Source organism: Podarcis pityusensis, assembly GCF_964106645.2.
Source record: "Podarcis pityusensis genome assembly, chromosome: 8".
NCBI classification, from domain to species: domain Eukaryota; kingdom Metazoa; phylum Chordata; class Lepidosauria; order Squamata; family Lacertidae; genus Podarcis; species Podarcis pityusensis.
The window spans coordinates 7,818,050-7,832,535 of record NC_138033.1 but is presented as its reverse complement, the minus strand read 5'-3'; the positions used below and the strand labels follow the sequence as shown (position 1 = coordinate 7,832,535).

Below are 14,486 nucleotides of genomic sequence, written 5' to 3'. Positions count from 1 at the left end.
ACGACTGGACCTAATGGTCAGGGGTACCTTTACCTATTTTCATCGGAGAAATGTTGGAGGGTATGGAGTTATGCGACCCCTGAACCAAGGAGATAAGTAAATATACAACCTTTAGGACAGGCATCCCCAACCTTCGGCCCTCCAGATGTTTTGGCCTACAACTCCCATGATCCCTAGCTAACAGGACCAGTGGTCAGGGATGATGGGAATTGTAGTCCAAAACATCTGGAGGGCCGAAGGTTGGGGGTGCCTGCTTTAGAAGAGATCTGAAAGCTGCCCTGCATGGGGAAGTTGTTTAATGTTTTATTATGCTTTATATATGTTGGAAGCGGTCCAGAATGGCTGGGGAAACCCAGTCAGATGGGCGGGGTATAAATAATAAAAATATTATTATTATTATTATTATTATTATTATTGAACAGGATGTCCCTTTTTTTTAATCAGAGGAAATTTTAGGGGGCTTGGACTCTTAGAACATAAGAAGAGCCAATGGTCCATCTCATCCAGAATCCTGTTCTCACACCAGCTTGTTGGAAACCAGCAATCAGGATTCGAACTCAAGATTCGAACCAGCAACTTTGATGCCTCTGACTGTGGCGGCAGGAGAGAGCCATCGTGGCTAGAAGCCATCACAGGCTTCTCATCCAGCCCTCTTTTAAAGCCACCCAAGTCGGTGGCATCGCAGCCTCCGGTGGCAGGTAGTTCCACAGTCTATGCACTGCATGAAGAAGTCCTTTCTTGTATCTCCAGCTCGCTGGACGTCCACCAGTTCCAGCGTTGCGAGAGACAGAGAAAAGCCTTCCTCTGTCCCGCCTGGTTTTATAAACTTCCACCCCCTCGTCTGTTCTCTAAACTCTTCCCGCTTCCTTTCCGCTGGGGCTGTTGGGAGAACTGGGGTCTAAGCCAACCTCCTCACCGCTGAGCTGGCAGAAAAGCAGCAGGGAGGTTTTCCGAACCACAAGGTGTGATTTCCTGGAACTCAAGGCAGCCAAAAGAAAGTCCTTCTGCAGCCAAGAGCGTGGTTAAACTACGGAACTCCCTCCCACTAGAGGCAGAGATGGCCTTGGATGGCTTTGAAAGAGGATCAGGGAAATTCGCAGAGGATAAGGCTATCCATGGCTTGTCCTGCCTCCTCTGTAAAGGGCTCTCTGCATGCCAGGCGCTGGGAGTCATTTTCTAATGTTCTGTGGGCATGTTCTGAAATAAAGGTTTTAATCTTAAATTGAATCTGCCTCCCCAGTTTAAACCCCCCATGTGCTAAATCCAAACACTCAGTGTTAGGCCACATTCGCAATGCACATATAAAGCACTCTGATCCCACTCTAAACAGTCATGGTTCCCCCAAAGGATTCTGGGAGATGTAGTTTAATAATAATAATCAGTGCTGTTCTTCTAGAAAAAATAGGTGCCAAAACACTTCACTTATAACAGCAATGCCTTCAGATGTCTTCTAAAAATCTGGTAGTTGTTGTTCCCTTGACATCTGGTGGGAGGGCGTTCCACAGGGCGGGTGCCACCACCGAGAAGGCCCTCTGCCTGGTTCCCTGTAACTTGGCTTCTCACAGTGAGGGAACCGCCAGAAGGCCCTCGGCGCTGGACCTCAGTGTCCAGGCAGATGTTGTTGATGATAATTTTATTATTTCTTGCCACCCATCTGAATAGGCTGCCCCTAGCCACTCTGGGAGGCTTCCAACAAAATATTAGAAAAAATATACCGTATATAAGGATGATGGGAGTTGTCTGGAGACCCCCTGATTCCCCTCCCAGAACTAACATTCCCAGAGTGGTTTAACCATCAACCCCTCTTTCACAGGGAACTCTGGGAACTGCAGCTCTGGGAGGGGAACGGGGGTGGGGGGTTCTCCTAATAACTCGGTACCCTAAACAAATGACAACTCCCAGGGGTCTTTGCAGGAAGTCACAACTGTCTAGCGCGGTATCAAAGCGCTTTAAATTTATAGTATGAACATGGTCTTCCTTTGGTCTGCTTTACAGCAGCCTTGCCAGGCTACAGAATGTGGTATCAGGAATCTCTTGAAACTTCCCACCCTGCTTGCCTTGGCTCTCAAATCTCCTAAATCAAGTTTCTAGTCCTTCTAATTATTAAGATAAATGGGTTAGGATGGATGTATTGAATATTATATATGAAATATGCAGCGTTTAAGGGCAAATATGGAAACCGTGGAAGGCAGGTGGGACAGGAAGCCTGTAAAGTGGTGTTTGTGTGTGTATATATATATATATATATATATATATATATAAAGTTTCTAGTCCTTAAACTTGGAAGACACGTGGGAGGCAAACAATACTTTTCCTCCGCCTTCAATAAACCTCAGCTGAATCGCCTGACTTAGAGGAAACAACTTGCGGGGCCAAACCAGTCCCCACAGCTCTGCCTCAAAAACATTCACGGGAGGATGTGGGTTTGACCCACGGAAGACCCAGGCCCCGAAATTTGCCCAGGTCTCCACCCGCAGAGCTTTGCCCGGCAGACCCAGAGCGCTGCTGTGGAGAATTAAGCCGTCATCTGGGGAGGAGGCGAGGAAAGTGACTTTGCATCAATTAAGGAGAGAGACTTTAATTAAGTTATTTATCTCCAGATCTCGCTCCTCATCTCTGCCCTCCCCCCACCCCGGAGGGATGGGCAGAATAACACAAAGAGCTGGGGGGGAGAAGGAGGAGGAGGAATCCCAACCCTTCTTTGCCCTCCCAGCTCTGGAAATCCCCTGGGAGAGAGAGAGAGAAAGAAAGAGAATATCAAAACGGCCACATTATAGGCTCACCTTTCCGCTGCACATGAGATCTTCATCGCATTTAGCAAGCTCATTCCCAGCTTCTGAAATGCAACCCTTCAGAGGCTGTGGGCAGGCGTGGAGGGGGTTATTCAAGCCCAAGGATGCAGCACTCTGCACATGGCTAGGAGCTCCTCACCACACTGAGCTCACAGGCCTGGCTCTGAGTCAGAGTCACATCGCAGCACCTTGAACAAATATTGCTTTGATACCACTTTAACTGTTGCAGAGTCCTGCAAAGAATCCTGGTTTTTTGAGGGGGGGTGATGAGGATCCCTGGCATGTTGAGGGGGTAATTACAGACCCTCCAAATGTCCCTATTTTCCAGGGACAGTCCCGGATTTACAGAAGCCATCCCAGTTTCTGATTTGATCCTGGAATGTCCTGTTTTTCCTTAAAGGTAAAGCGTAAAGGGACCCCTGACCATTAGGTCCAGTCGTGGCCGACTCTGGGGTTGCGGCGCTCATCTCGCTTTATTGGCCGAGGGAGCCAGCGTACAGCTTCTGGGTCATATGGCCAGCATGACTAAGCCGCTTCTGGCGAACCAGAGCAGCGCACGGAAACGCCATTTACCTTCCCGCCGGAGTGGTAGCTATTTATCTACTTGCACTTTGACGTGCTTTCGAACTGCTAGGTTGGCAGGAGCAGGGTCCAAGCAACGGGAGCGCACCCTGTCGCAGGGATTCAAACCGCCGACCTTCTGATCAGCAAGCCCTAGGCTCTGTGGTTTAACCCACAGCACCACCCGCATCCCTTTTTTTCCTTAGGACATCCCTATTCTCATCAAAGAAATGTTGTGAGGGAGATGTCTCTACATTCACTGGAGAAATGTCGGAAGGTACGGAATGGGATGTCCCTATTTTCTTCAGAGAAAGGTTGGAGGATATGTGATTGTGAGGAATGGCTCACCTGCCTCTCCATCCCTCACCTGGAGAAAAGCTTTAATGACACAACCTTACGCATGCTTACTCAAAAGTAGGTCTCTTCAAGTTCCATGGGACTAATTCTCAGGTAAGTGGGCATAGGGGACGCGGGTGGCGCTGTGGGTTAAACCACAGAGCCTAGGGCTTGCTGATTAGAAGGTTGGCGGTTCGAAAGCACAAAGTGCAAGTGGATAAATAGGTACTGCTCCGGCGGGAAGGTAAACGGTGTTTCTGTGCGCTGCTCTGGTTCGCCAGAAGCGGCTTAGTCATGCTGGCCACATGACCTGGAAGCTGTACGCCGGCTCCCTCGGTCAGTAAAGCGAGTTGAGCGCCACAACCCCAGAGTCAGCCATGACTGGACCTAACAGTCAGGGGTCCCTTTACCTTTACCTATTAAAAACAAAGCGTGTGTTGATTTTCTCTGAAAATTTTGATGCCTCTTATTTTTATCCACACCGAAATGTCCCTTAATGTCATCCAAATCTGGGAAAAGACCTCCTCCCCAGTGAATGGGCAGAGAGCGTTTTCTTTCGCTCCTTTTAACCTGATGAAAAGTGTTCTTTTCAAATGCTTGGGTCGAAGCTTTTCAACTGGCCTCCAGCACACCCTACTGATGCTTTTTTGGGGCGCGATCTCTGTTTGTACAGGCTGGTCTGCCCTTTTCTGTTTTGTTCCTTTTAAAAGGTCCACCTGGATTTGGAAAGACAGCGAGAGCGAGGAAAGCCCAGCCGTCCCTCTCCTCCGGCCCTGGGAAAGGTCACGGAGCACCAATGACCTTTGACTCTATGGGGCCCGCCCCAGATGCCTTTCCCCGCCGCAAGGGCACGGCGGCTAAGTGGGTGGGATGCTTAGGCTCTGGGTTAAAAACTTCCGCTGGCTTGTATATTCCGCTCCGTCCATCTGCCTCTCATTTTCCCTTCTCCGAACAGATGGCGGAAATCGCTTTGGAAATACCTGTCTGGGGTCAGGGCTGTGCCAAAGGTTTGCTGGCACAAGCAAGGCTGGCGCCAGAATCTGGGATCCTTGGGCATTTGTTGTTGGAGACCTCGCACTCTGTGCCCTGGCGGTTCCTTTCGCCTCCCAGTCTCCCCACCAGCAAGCAGTGCTGGGAATCCCAATCCTCTAGCTGCCATTTTAATTTCCCAGAATGCCCTGGACTTAGCCACGTTCCAGGGCATTGTGGGATATTTAAATGGTGGGTAGGTGCCCCTCTACCCACTGCCGCCAGGTAGGAGTGCCAGGGCCCATGGACAAAAAGCACCAAGGGAGCAGCCCTAATCCTCTGGCACAATGGCTTAGTTGTGTCTGGCTGTTAACCAGAAGGTTGGTGGTTCAAGTCCACCCAGGGATGGCTGTGGGCAGGACTCCTGCATTGCAGAGGGTTGGACTGGATAACTCTTGGGGTCCCTTCCAACTCGTATGATTCTACTCCAGTTGAGACAAAGCACCCTTAAACTTTGAGCCGGTCCTGAGGAAGAACGGAGACAAGTTCTTCGGCACCACTTCTGAAAAGAAGGACATGCTTCTTGTAGATTTCACTTCTCAAGCCGAAAGCCAAATTCTGCCATCTGTGCTTTGTATTAATTTACTCTCCAAGTGTTGGTCTTCCACCACGGTGGCCACTTAACGCATTGCCAAAAAGAGATTTGTATTTTTTAAAAAAGGCTAAAAGAGATTTGCATAATTTTTATGCATAGCTGAAAATTTAGAAATACTCTAATTTATAAACAGAAATGGAAACAGTCTGGGTGCCCATTTGGCTTGCTGTCCTAGATTAGGGTTCCTCCTCCTCCTCCTCCTCCTCCTCCTCCTCCTCCTCCTTCTTCTTCTTCTTCTTCCACCTTTATTGTCCAAGGATCTCAAGGTGGTGTACATGGTTCTCGTCCCTCATTTCACCTTCGCAACAACCCTGTGAGGTAGGTGAGACTGAGAGATGGAGATTGGCCCAAGCTTACCCAGTGAGCATCATGGTTGAGTGGGGGATTTGAACCCTGTAACAATAACCATTGCAGCGACAACCTTTGGAAGAGAGGACTGCCTTCTGCAAAAATGGCTGCCCTAAGAGGGTCATGGTTCTTGGCTCAAGGAGATATGCAGGGGGGGAAAGATGTTGTCCTCCAAAAGGTTATCAACGGCTCAAAACATACCAGGGCAGCTGGAAGGTGCATGAGGAACAGCGCACAGAGTTAAACTCTGGAACTCACTGCCACCAGTCAGCAATAGCCACCAAGTTGGATGGCTTTAAAAGAACATTAGGCAAATTCATGGAGGGGGAAGGGTATCAGCGGCTGTGCTCTCATGGATGGAGGCAGTAACACTTCTGCTGGAGATCGCAGGAGAGAGGAGAGTGATCCTGTGTTCGAGTCCTGTTTTCTGGTTTCCCAGGTGAGCCATTGGCCCGATCTGGTAGGGCATTTGCTTAAAGCTGCAATCCTATGACCACTTAAAGGTAAAGGTAAAGGGACCCCTGACTGTTAGGTCCAGTCGTGGCCGACTCTGGGGTTGCGGCGCTCATCTCGCTTTATTGGCCGAGGGAGCCGGTGTACAGCTTCCAGGTCATGTGGCCAGCATGACTAAGCCGCTTCTGGCGAACCAGAGCAGTGCACGGAAAGCCGTTTACCTTCCCGCCGGAGTGGTACCTATTTATCTACTTGCACTTTGACGTGCTTTCGAACTGCTAGGTTGGCAGGAGCAGGGACTGAGTGACGGGAGCTCACCCCATCGCAGGGATACGAACCGCCGACCTTCTGATCGGCAAGCCCTAGGCTCTGTGGTTTAACCCACAGCGCCACCCGCATCCTTTTTTGTTTTCAATACCAGGGCTTTAAAGAGCTGCAGGTGGCTAGCATCCTCTTTGTAGAATCATAGAGTTGGAAGGGACCTCAAGTCCAACCCTCTGCAATGCTGGAATCCTCTTGGTAAAAGAGGACTGAGAGGGCACCCAATTGCCACATCAAATTATTATTATTTATTATTATTATTAGCTGCTTTGCTCATAAAAATGACTTGAAGCAACTTGCAAGCACAGCAGAAATCAGTTTCAGTGGTACCTCGGGTTAAGTACTTAATTTGTTCCGGAGGTCTGTACTTAACCTGAAACTGTTCTTAACCTGAAGCACCACTTTAGCTAATGGGGCCTCCTGCTGCTGCCGCACCGCCAAAGCACAATTTCTGTTCTCATCCTGAAGCAAAGTTCTTAACCTGAAGCACTTTTTCTGGGTTAGCGGAGTCTGTAACCTGAAGCGTATGTAACCTGAAGCATATGTAACCTGAGGTACCACTGTACAATGAACAGAATCAATGGAAACCTCAACAAGCAAACACATGGATACAAGTAAAAGGCAGGTCTAGCAGATCCTGTCCCACCAAAACAAGTTATTATGGGTTACATTCGATTCTCGCGAGAGAGGGGATGTCAACAGAAGCAGCCGCGCCCATAAACGCTGGGAAATCTATCCTGGCACCCACCCAGCCCGTCGCTTGAGCCACAATGTGCTGGGGAGGGGGGTGTTCCTTAGCCCCGGGACCTGTTTCAAATAGCAGCTCCCCACCACGGAATACTTAAACGGCTACTCATATAGAGAAGAGTACCTCTGAACACGTGCAGAGCGTCTCTTCCCTATCCGGCAGGCCAGGCATGAGCGTCAACCCTCTTTTTGGAAAACAAGGAGGACCACACCCGACACCAGATCTGGATCTGGTAGAGGCAGAGAGCAAAGATCGCTTCAGGTTAGGAGCGGATCCACGCCCTGTATTTTTCACCCTTTCAAGACAGAATCTGAAAGGGAGAGCGGGTGGGTGGGGAGCCAAGAAGGCGTTTCCCCCTCCCCTAGCAACCGTCTGCAGCTCTCGACTTTGAAAACAAGGGTTGCCACATCTTTGCAGGTTCTTCTGCTGTTAAGAACAGCTTGGAAAGAGAATTGGCCAGGGTGCAACTTTGTGTTTCCATAAGGGGAGAAGCTGCAAGTGGCAGAATTCTCCCTTCCGACATATAATCTCAAAAGGGGCAGGAATCTTCCCAGGTCCTGGGGGTCCAGACGCTAGGACCAACCCTATCCTTTACGACACCATAATCTTTATTGTCATTGTCCCGTACAGAACAACGAAATTGAAATTTTCGAAATTGAAACTTTCCCACCTCCCGCAAGCTTTTGGGGGTGAAGGGCAAGAAACAGGGTTCCCTCTACGCAGAATCTTCCCCCCATTTCCCACCGGGCTAATATAATCGGAGACCTAATTAATTAGAACGAGGAAATGGAACTCACACACAAACACACACACACCTATCTCTGTGTCTTTGGCATCGGAGGCAGCCGGATAAAAGCTCCGGAAATCAATAAATCACTAGGCAGGCAGTTTGTACAGGAGCTGCCTTGCCCAGTTGATTGGCCAAGTGAGATATTGCATCTGCCTCAGTTCCCCCAGGGGAAAAGAGAGTCTAAGCAAAGTCCATCTGGCTCTCCTCTCCCCTGGCTCTCTGCTGTTCTCTCCCCCTCGGCCCCTCGGCAAGAGCACCTGGGTCCCACGCCAGCAAAAGAAACTGGCTCCGATTTCAGAGGTTAACACCCCCCCAAAAAAAATATTGCCACCCTTCAAAGGGAGATTTTTGTGGGGTGAATGGAAATGGTTTGCAATCGGATAGACTTAAGACAGCAGGAGGAGGGGAGAGTATGCAAGCTTCTGGGTTTCACAGAGCTCTGCGCCATCCCTGACGCAATGTGCCAAAGCGTTCTGTGAAACGCTAAAGCTTGCACACCGGCTTCAGTTAATCCAGGCATTTCTCTCTTTGTCTGCACCTTTTCCTACGCTTTAGGTTGTGAAGTCAGAGCAGTGCCTGGAATGAGTTTGTGTCCCTTCCTAGTCAAGAAAAAATGGCTGACCTGGTTGTATTCTCAGCTCCGGAAGGGGAATGTTACCTAGTGAGGAGAATGACAGGGAACCAGGCTTCAGATTTCAGGGCCCAAAACTGAGAGCTGGGGGCGGCCCCTGGTGATGTCACGATGGGAGGCCCTAGTGATGTCACAATGGGAGGCCCTGGAGACGGAAGTTAATTGGGAGAAGGGAGCAGAGGGGAGAACATTCCTCAGAGCATCTATGCGATAATTTGTAGCCAGCTGCCGCTAGGCTGAAGCTTGTAAATCGTAAGCACAGTCTTCTTAATTTTTAAAAAATTATTATTATTATTATATTTATATCCCACATTTTCCTAGACTCAAGGCGGCTCACACAAATCAAAACAAAGAAACACAGAAGGCTAACTACATACAGAAGGCAATAGTTGAAAAGCAATTGAACTATATCAGAATTAAAACATTTCTGTTTAGAAGACAAATAGTGAAAACAGCGCAGAACTATTTAAATTAAAGCCACTCGCCCACCTGGAAGGGGGAGCGGGCAGACTTCAGGTCAGGCCTGAAGATCTGGCACCCTAGCGAAGTGAAGAGAGCCCCTGAGCATGTGCAGAATGCCATTCCCCCCATCACCACTGAGCCAGGGCATCTGAGTCAGAGGGCTGCACCTGCCAGCTTCCTTAAGCTCCGGCGCCTATTTCCCTCCCTGCCCCCTGAGGAATTCGCAAGCTCCCTTCCTAGTGGCACACACACCTGCCTGCCACCCACCCACCCACCAAGAAAAGGACCCCGAATCCACCTTACCGGCCAGGCAAAATCGAACGGGATCACCACCCTGCCGGCGTGATCGCTCTTCTTCTGGTGACCGGTGGAGAAGACATTGCCCCCTAGGACGGGTGTGGTGGCAGCCCCCAGCACGCAGGGCCCCCCGGGCAGAGCCCGCAGCTGGTATTCCTTGAGGCAGACCCGGAAGAAGGCGTGGCATTGCTGCGCCACGGGGCACGGCGGATCCAGGCCCCCGCGGCAGCACCGCCCGTCAGCCAGCACCCCTTTCTCGTTGCGGGCAAAGCGGATCTGCAGCTCGAAGGTTCCTGCCGCCTCGGAGACCTGGAAGGGGCAGAGAAGACCGAGAGGAGAGATTGGGACGGTTGGACTACGGAACTCATTGCTACAGGAGGAGGCGGCGGCCCCCAATTTGGGCAGCTCTGAAAGAGGGTGGTAGACAAATCCATCGAGACACCTGGCCTTCAAGGCTGGAGGCAACAATGTTTCTCAAGGCCTGTTGCTGGAAACAGCAGGAGGGGAGAGAGAGGGGTCTTGTGTTCGAATCCTGGCGGCTGGTTTCCCACGGGTGTCTGGTTGGCCCCTGTGAGAACAGGATGCTGGGCTAAAACGGCCATTGGCCTGATCCTGCAAACTCTTCCTGTGTTCTTATGAAAGAGGCACATTTGTCATTTAAAAAAAAAAAAAGATTTTATTGAAGTAATCAAATGAATCGATAAAATAAAAAACTGAAAGTACAAAAAATCAGCACAGTATATCTGGGGGAGACTTAATATGAGGCTGCGAAAGTACTCAAGGCCGTTAAAACCAAATTTCATCCTGTACTGTCCACCACTCAGCCAATGCTAAACTCCAACCAAAAACTGGCATCCGAATCTGTCCTCCTGGTCTGACAGTGATTTCGGATTTCAGTGATTTCAGACCCAAAAGATCGGCCGCATCCAGAGTTCTGATGCTGTCAACAGCAGCAAGGCCAAATGCCTTTGGGCAAAATATTTTTCGTTTTCATGTTCTGAAAGGTGCTTCCCTTCTCCCTACCCACCCACCCACATCGCAAGTTGTCTGGACTTTGGGGGGATTTTCACACACACACAAAGCAGAAATTATGCCCCTAGATCTGGCTATCCTGGCTCAGGATCAGGGCTGGCTGTGAATCAGAGCCGGGCCCCAGAAACTGTTCCATAGATTCACAGAAATGTATAGTTGGAAGGGACAAAGAGGGTCATCTAATCCAACTCCCTGCATTGCAATATTTCGCCCAACACGGGACTCGAACCCACAGCCCCGAGATTAAGAGACTTATGCTCTACCGACTGAGCTATCCAGTCTCGAGTGCCAAGGCTTGATTGTTAAGCTACGCATAATCACGGAAATGGTGTCTCTGAGCATATGTGGAGTGCATCTCCTTATACACAGCCACCCAAACAGCTATGGCTGTGCGGTCCCTGAGCACGTGCAGAGAGGTGCTCCTTTGCTGGAGAGAAGCCCGCCCAGGTGTTCCATTCACAGTGTCACAAACCTCACACACGGCAGAAATTTCCAAGCTTGCCCTTGTGGCCTGTTCCCTGGCAAAGGAACATCTGCGCATGCTCAGGGGAGCCCACTAAAAAGAAAAAGCTTGCAGAGAAACCTCAGTCTCAGACTGGGAACACCAGGTGCACATCTTTGGCTGTGGATAGATAGGGAAACGAACTCTGCACATGTTCAGAGGCACCCTTTCCATTATAGCACACGTCACACTGCGTGGTCAAAGCAGGTCCATCAGGTTGGGTGGGCCCCGATCCCAGGCCAAGGTAACCAGGTCTGGGGGCATGATTTCTACTCAGGGAGGGGCAAGGGCCCCCAGAATTTAACGCCCAACCCCGAAATCCCCACTTACGAAACTGCTACTAAGAATTAATGTATTTTGGTTGGAAGGGAGAGTGTTGCCCGCTGGGGGCAGGGGGTCAAAATGTCCCCCACCTCCTTCCCCGCTCGTAGCTGGGGAGGCCGGATCCGTTCCTTGCCCTCCCCAATGAGGAAATCCATCTTCCCTAGGGGGACGCTGGGCGTTACTGGAATCACAGCAGGCAGGATTTCACCTCTGCCCCTCTCTCCTGCAGAGGGCCCTACGGGCAGGGAGGCTCCTCATTTTGTGCTTTGTGCCCGCCAGATGTGGAGCCACAGGGATGCCAAATGCCACCAGCGGGAGGGGGGCTGCTGCCCACCCTCCCACCCACCTGGTCCAGCCCACCCGGCCCTTGCCAGCTCCCCACAGGACTCTGCGGCCTCCAGAACATTTGCAGCGGCAAGAAAGGAAGCTTTTCTCTCAAAAAAACGCACACACGGACGCACCAACCCTGCCAGCCTTTTGTTTCGTGTCTGAACAAGGAAATCGAACCTGAGCCAGCAGCAGGCGCCCCAGGTGCGAAATCCACGGAGCACCCTGCCTCCTTGCCAAGCACCACGGGACCCGATCCACCGGGAAGTTCCCATTCTGCCGAAATGAAACAGGAGGCACGCAAGTGCTCTTGCACAACGGGAGGTGGGCCCAGGGAGACAGTGGGGTGCAGTGGTTAGAGCAGGGGTAGGCAACCTAAGGCCAGGCGGCTGGATGAGGCCCATTCACCTTCTAAATCTGGCCCGCAGACGGTCCGGGAATCAGCGTGTTTTTACATGAGTAGAAGGTGTGCTTTTATTTTAAATGCATCTCTGGGTTATTTGTGGGGCATAGGAATTCGTTCATTTCCCCCAAAAAAATATAGTCCGGCCCCCCACAGGGTCTGAGGGACAGTGGACCAGCCCATGGCTGAAAAAGGAGGAGAGGAAGGGTAGAAAGCAAACTGCCTGGGATAACTCAATTGAGAGAGACTCTTAATCTCCAGGTTGTGGGTTCGAGTCCCACATTAGGCAAAATATTCCTGCATTGCAGGGGGTTGGACTAGATGACCCCAGGATCCCTTTCAACTCTACAGTTCTAGGAAACAAAATCTGGTTGGACTAAGGATGTTGGACTAGACAGCCCTTTGTCCTGATCCAACTATAGGCCCCCCTAGATGATATTAGGGGCTCCCACACGGTCCACTTTCCATGAGGCTTCTACAGAAGACTTTGATCAAGGATCGGGGCCCTCAGATCTGCCTCTTAATGGCGCCCAAACCTCACAGCCTGAAAAGACTCGGCCGGCTGTGCCTCCCTAACCCGCTCTGACTTCTGAGATGCTGCCAGTCGTGGGGCGAGCTTGACTCAAAGCTGCCTCTGGGATGGGGTGACTGCTTCCCTCCCAGCCCAGAGATGCAGCTGACTCTGGGGTGGAGCAGAGCAGCTGCCCAACTGCCACACAGCACAGCAGCAGTCGAACCAAAAGCAAAATCGCATGCCCTCTTCTCACCCCTGGTTGGTGGCAGCGGGGAAAACACGGGGAGGTCGCAGGGGCTTCCTCCTACAAGTTCCTTGGAAGTGAGCGGGGGGGGGGGGTCAGATAGGACCCTCTAGGATCCTGCAAACAAATGTCCCAACTGCAAACGGAAGCCCAGTACAGCAGGGTCTGATCCAGTGCCAGAGCTACCCCAGGGGATGAGGCTGGTTCAACACTAAAGAGATGCATCCACACCTAACCAGTTTAACCAGGTTCCTTCCTGGAACTGGGAACTGGGGGAACTGTAGTTCTGTGACGGGAAGGGGGGCCTGGGAAAATCTCTAATAACAGAGCAATCTAGATGCCTCGTCAAACTACAAATCCCTGCCTTTTTTTTTAGAGGGGGAGGCAGAAAGTTGTTGCTCAACCGGTATATCAAGCAAACTGAGAGAACGATCCGGCGCATGGTGCCTTCACTGGCGCTTACTCCCTGCAGTCGGTGTGTCACCAGATGCCCCAAAGATGGTGGCATGTTGACTCAGGCAAGGGAGCACCCCCCTATGATCACAGATCTCTCCCCCAGTCTGTTCCCCGCTCCCCTGAAAAAAAACATCCCCTGCCCGCCTCTCTCAACCCGATTCAGCAGCTTCTGGGGCAAAGACACAAAACCAGCTCAGGATCCAACCAAGCAGGCGCTGGAGCGAGTGTGGAGGTGCAGACATGCTCTCCACATGGCGCATTGATGCTCCCCGCCTTGTGGCTGGCCAGCAAGACACCACGCCTAGCTCTCAAAGGGATTGCGCCGTCCAGTTCTCTCTCTGGACAGGGTGCGATGCGCAGAGACGAGAGCGCAAAGGGTTCTCAGAGGTTGGCAAGGGCAAGGTGGCACCTGGAGGCAATTGAGAGCCCGGAGACGGGTGCAAAGCAGCCTGACGCTCAGCGGTGCCCACACCCAGCCAAAGAGCCCGGGTGCCATGGTGCCTCTCTCCAAATGCCACCCCAGAGAGAATTCTAGGCACCCCTACCACCCAAAACCTGCAGCTCTCAACTTGGGGTAAACAGAGGCTTGGGCATGCCTGGGCAAAGTTGGCACCTGCCTCTCCCAGCGTGGGGTTGGTGCGCCCATTTCAAGCGCCCACCCCACCCGCGAGTGTTGGAGAGGCGTGCCTGGGTGCCCCAATCGGGCACCTCCCGGGCACCCAGCAAAAGGGTTTGGGTGGGCGTCCGAGAAGCGGGGGTCTCACCTGAGGCCTCGCGTAGCAGAGGAGGAAGACGAAGGTGCACAGCACGTCGCCAGGGGTCCTCCGCCGTCTCATTGTGCTGGCGGCGGTGGGTGGCGGGCAGCCCCCTGCCCCTCGGCCGCGGCGCCCCGGCAATGGGAGCCCCTGGCCGGTCGCCCAGCGCGGGGCATCCAGGACTCGCTGCCCAGGCCACGCCGCCGACGGTGCCCAACCTCCCGGGAGCGCAGCTCCGATTCGGATCGGGAAGCGGAGCCAGAGCCGTCGCTGCTGCTGCCGAAGACGCCCGGCTGCGCTCTGGCTGCGCTGGGCAGGGCCGCCTGACATCACGCGCGCCGGGGTGGAGCCTCGTCGCCCGGCCACTTTCCCTGGCCCTCCGCCCAGCCAAGGGGGCGGCGGCCGCGGCGGCAGAAGCAGCAGCGTTTCCCGACCCTCCGGGGCAGGGAGGGGGCGGCACCGGGACCGGCCAGGAGGAGCAACCGGTTCCTTCGCGGTGCGCGGGGTTCTTTGCGCCCAGGGCGCGCCAGCCGGAGGAACGCTGCGTCTCCTCCTCCTGGCGAAGG

The 14,486-nt window shown here is 52.4% G+C and overlaps 1 protein-coding gene across 1 annotated transcript in view; it reads right to left on the bottom strand.

Annotated features, from left to right (window-relative positions):
- Positions 1–14,250, bottom strand: part of LOC308483122 (uncharacterized protein) — a gene marked incomplete at its 5' end in the record, with an annotated part of 54,770 nt that extends 40,520 nt beyond the window's left edge. Inside the window, 2 exons of the mRNA XM_081016708.1 lie at positions 9,370–9,672; positions 13,930–14,250. Coding sequence (XP_080872834.1) covers positions 9,370–9,672; positions 13,930–14,250 — 624 coding nt within the window. The remainder of the gene's footprint in view (positions 1–9,369; positions 9,673–13,929) is intronic.
- Between the last annotated feature and the right edge of the window lie 236 nt (positions 14,251–14,486).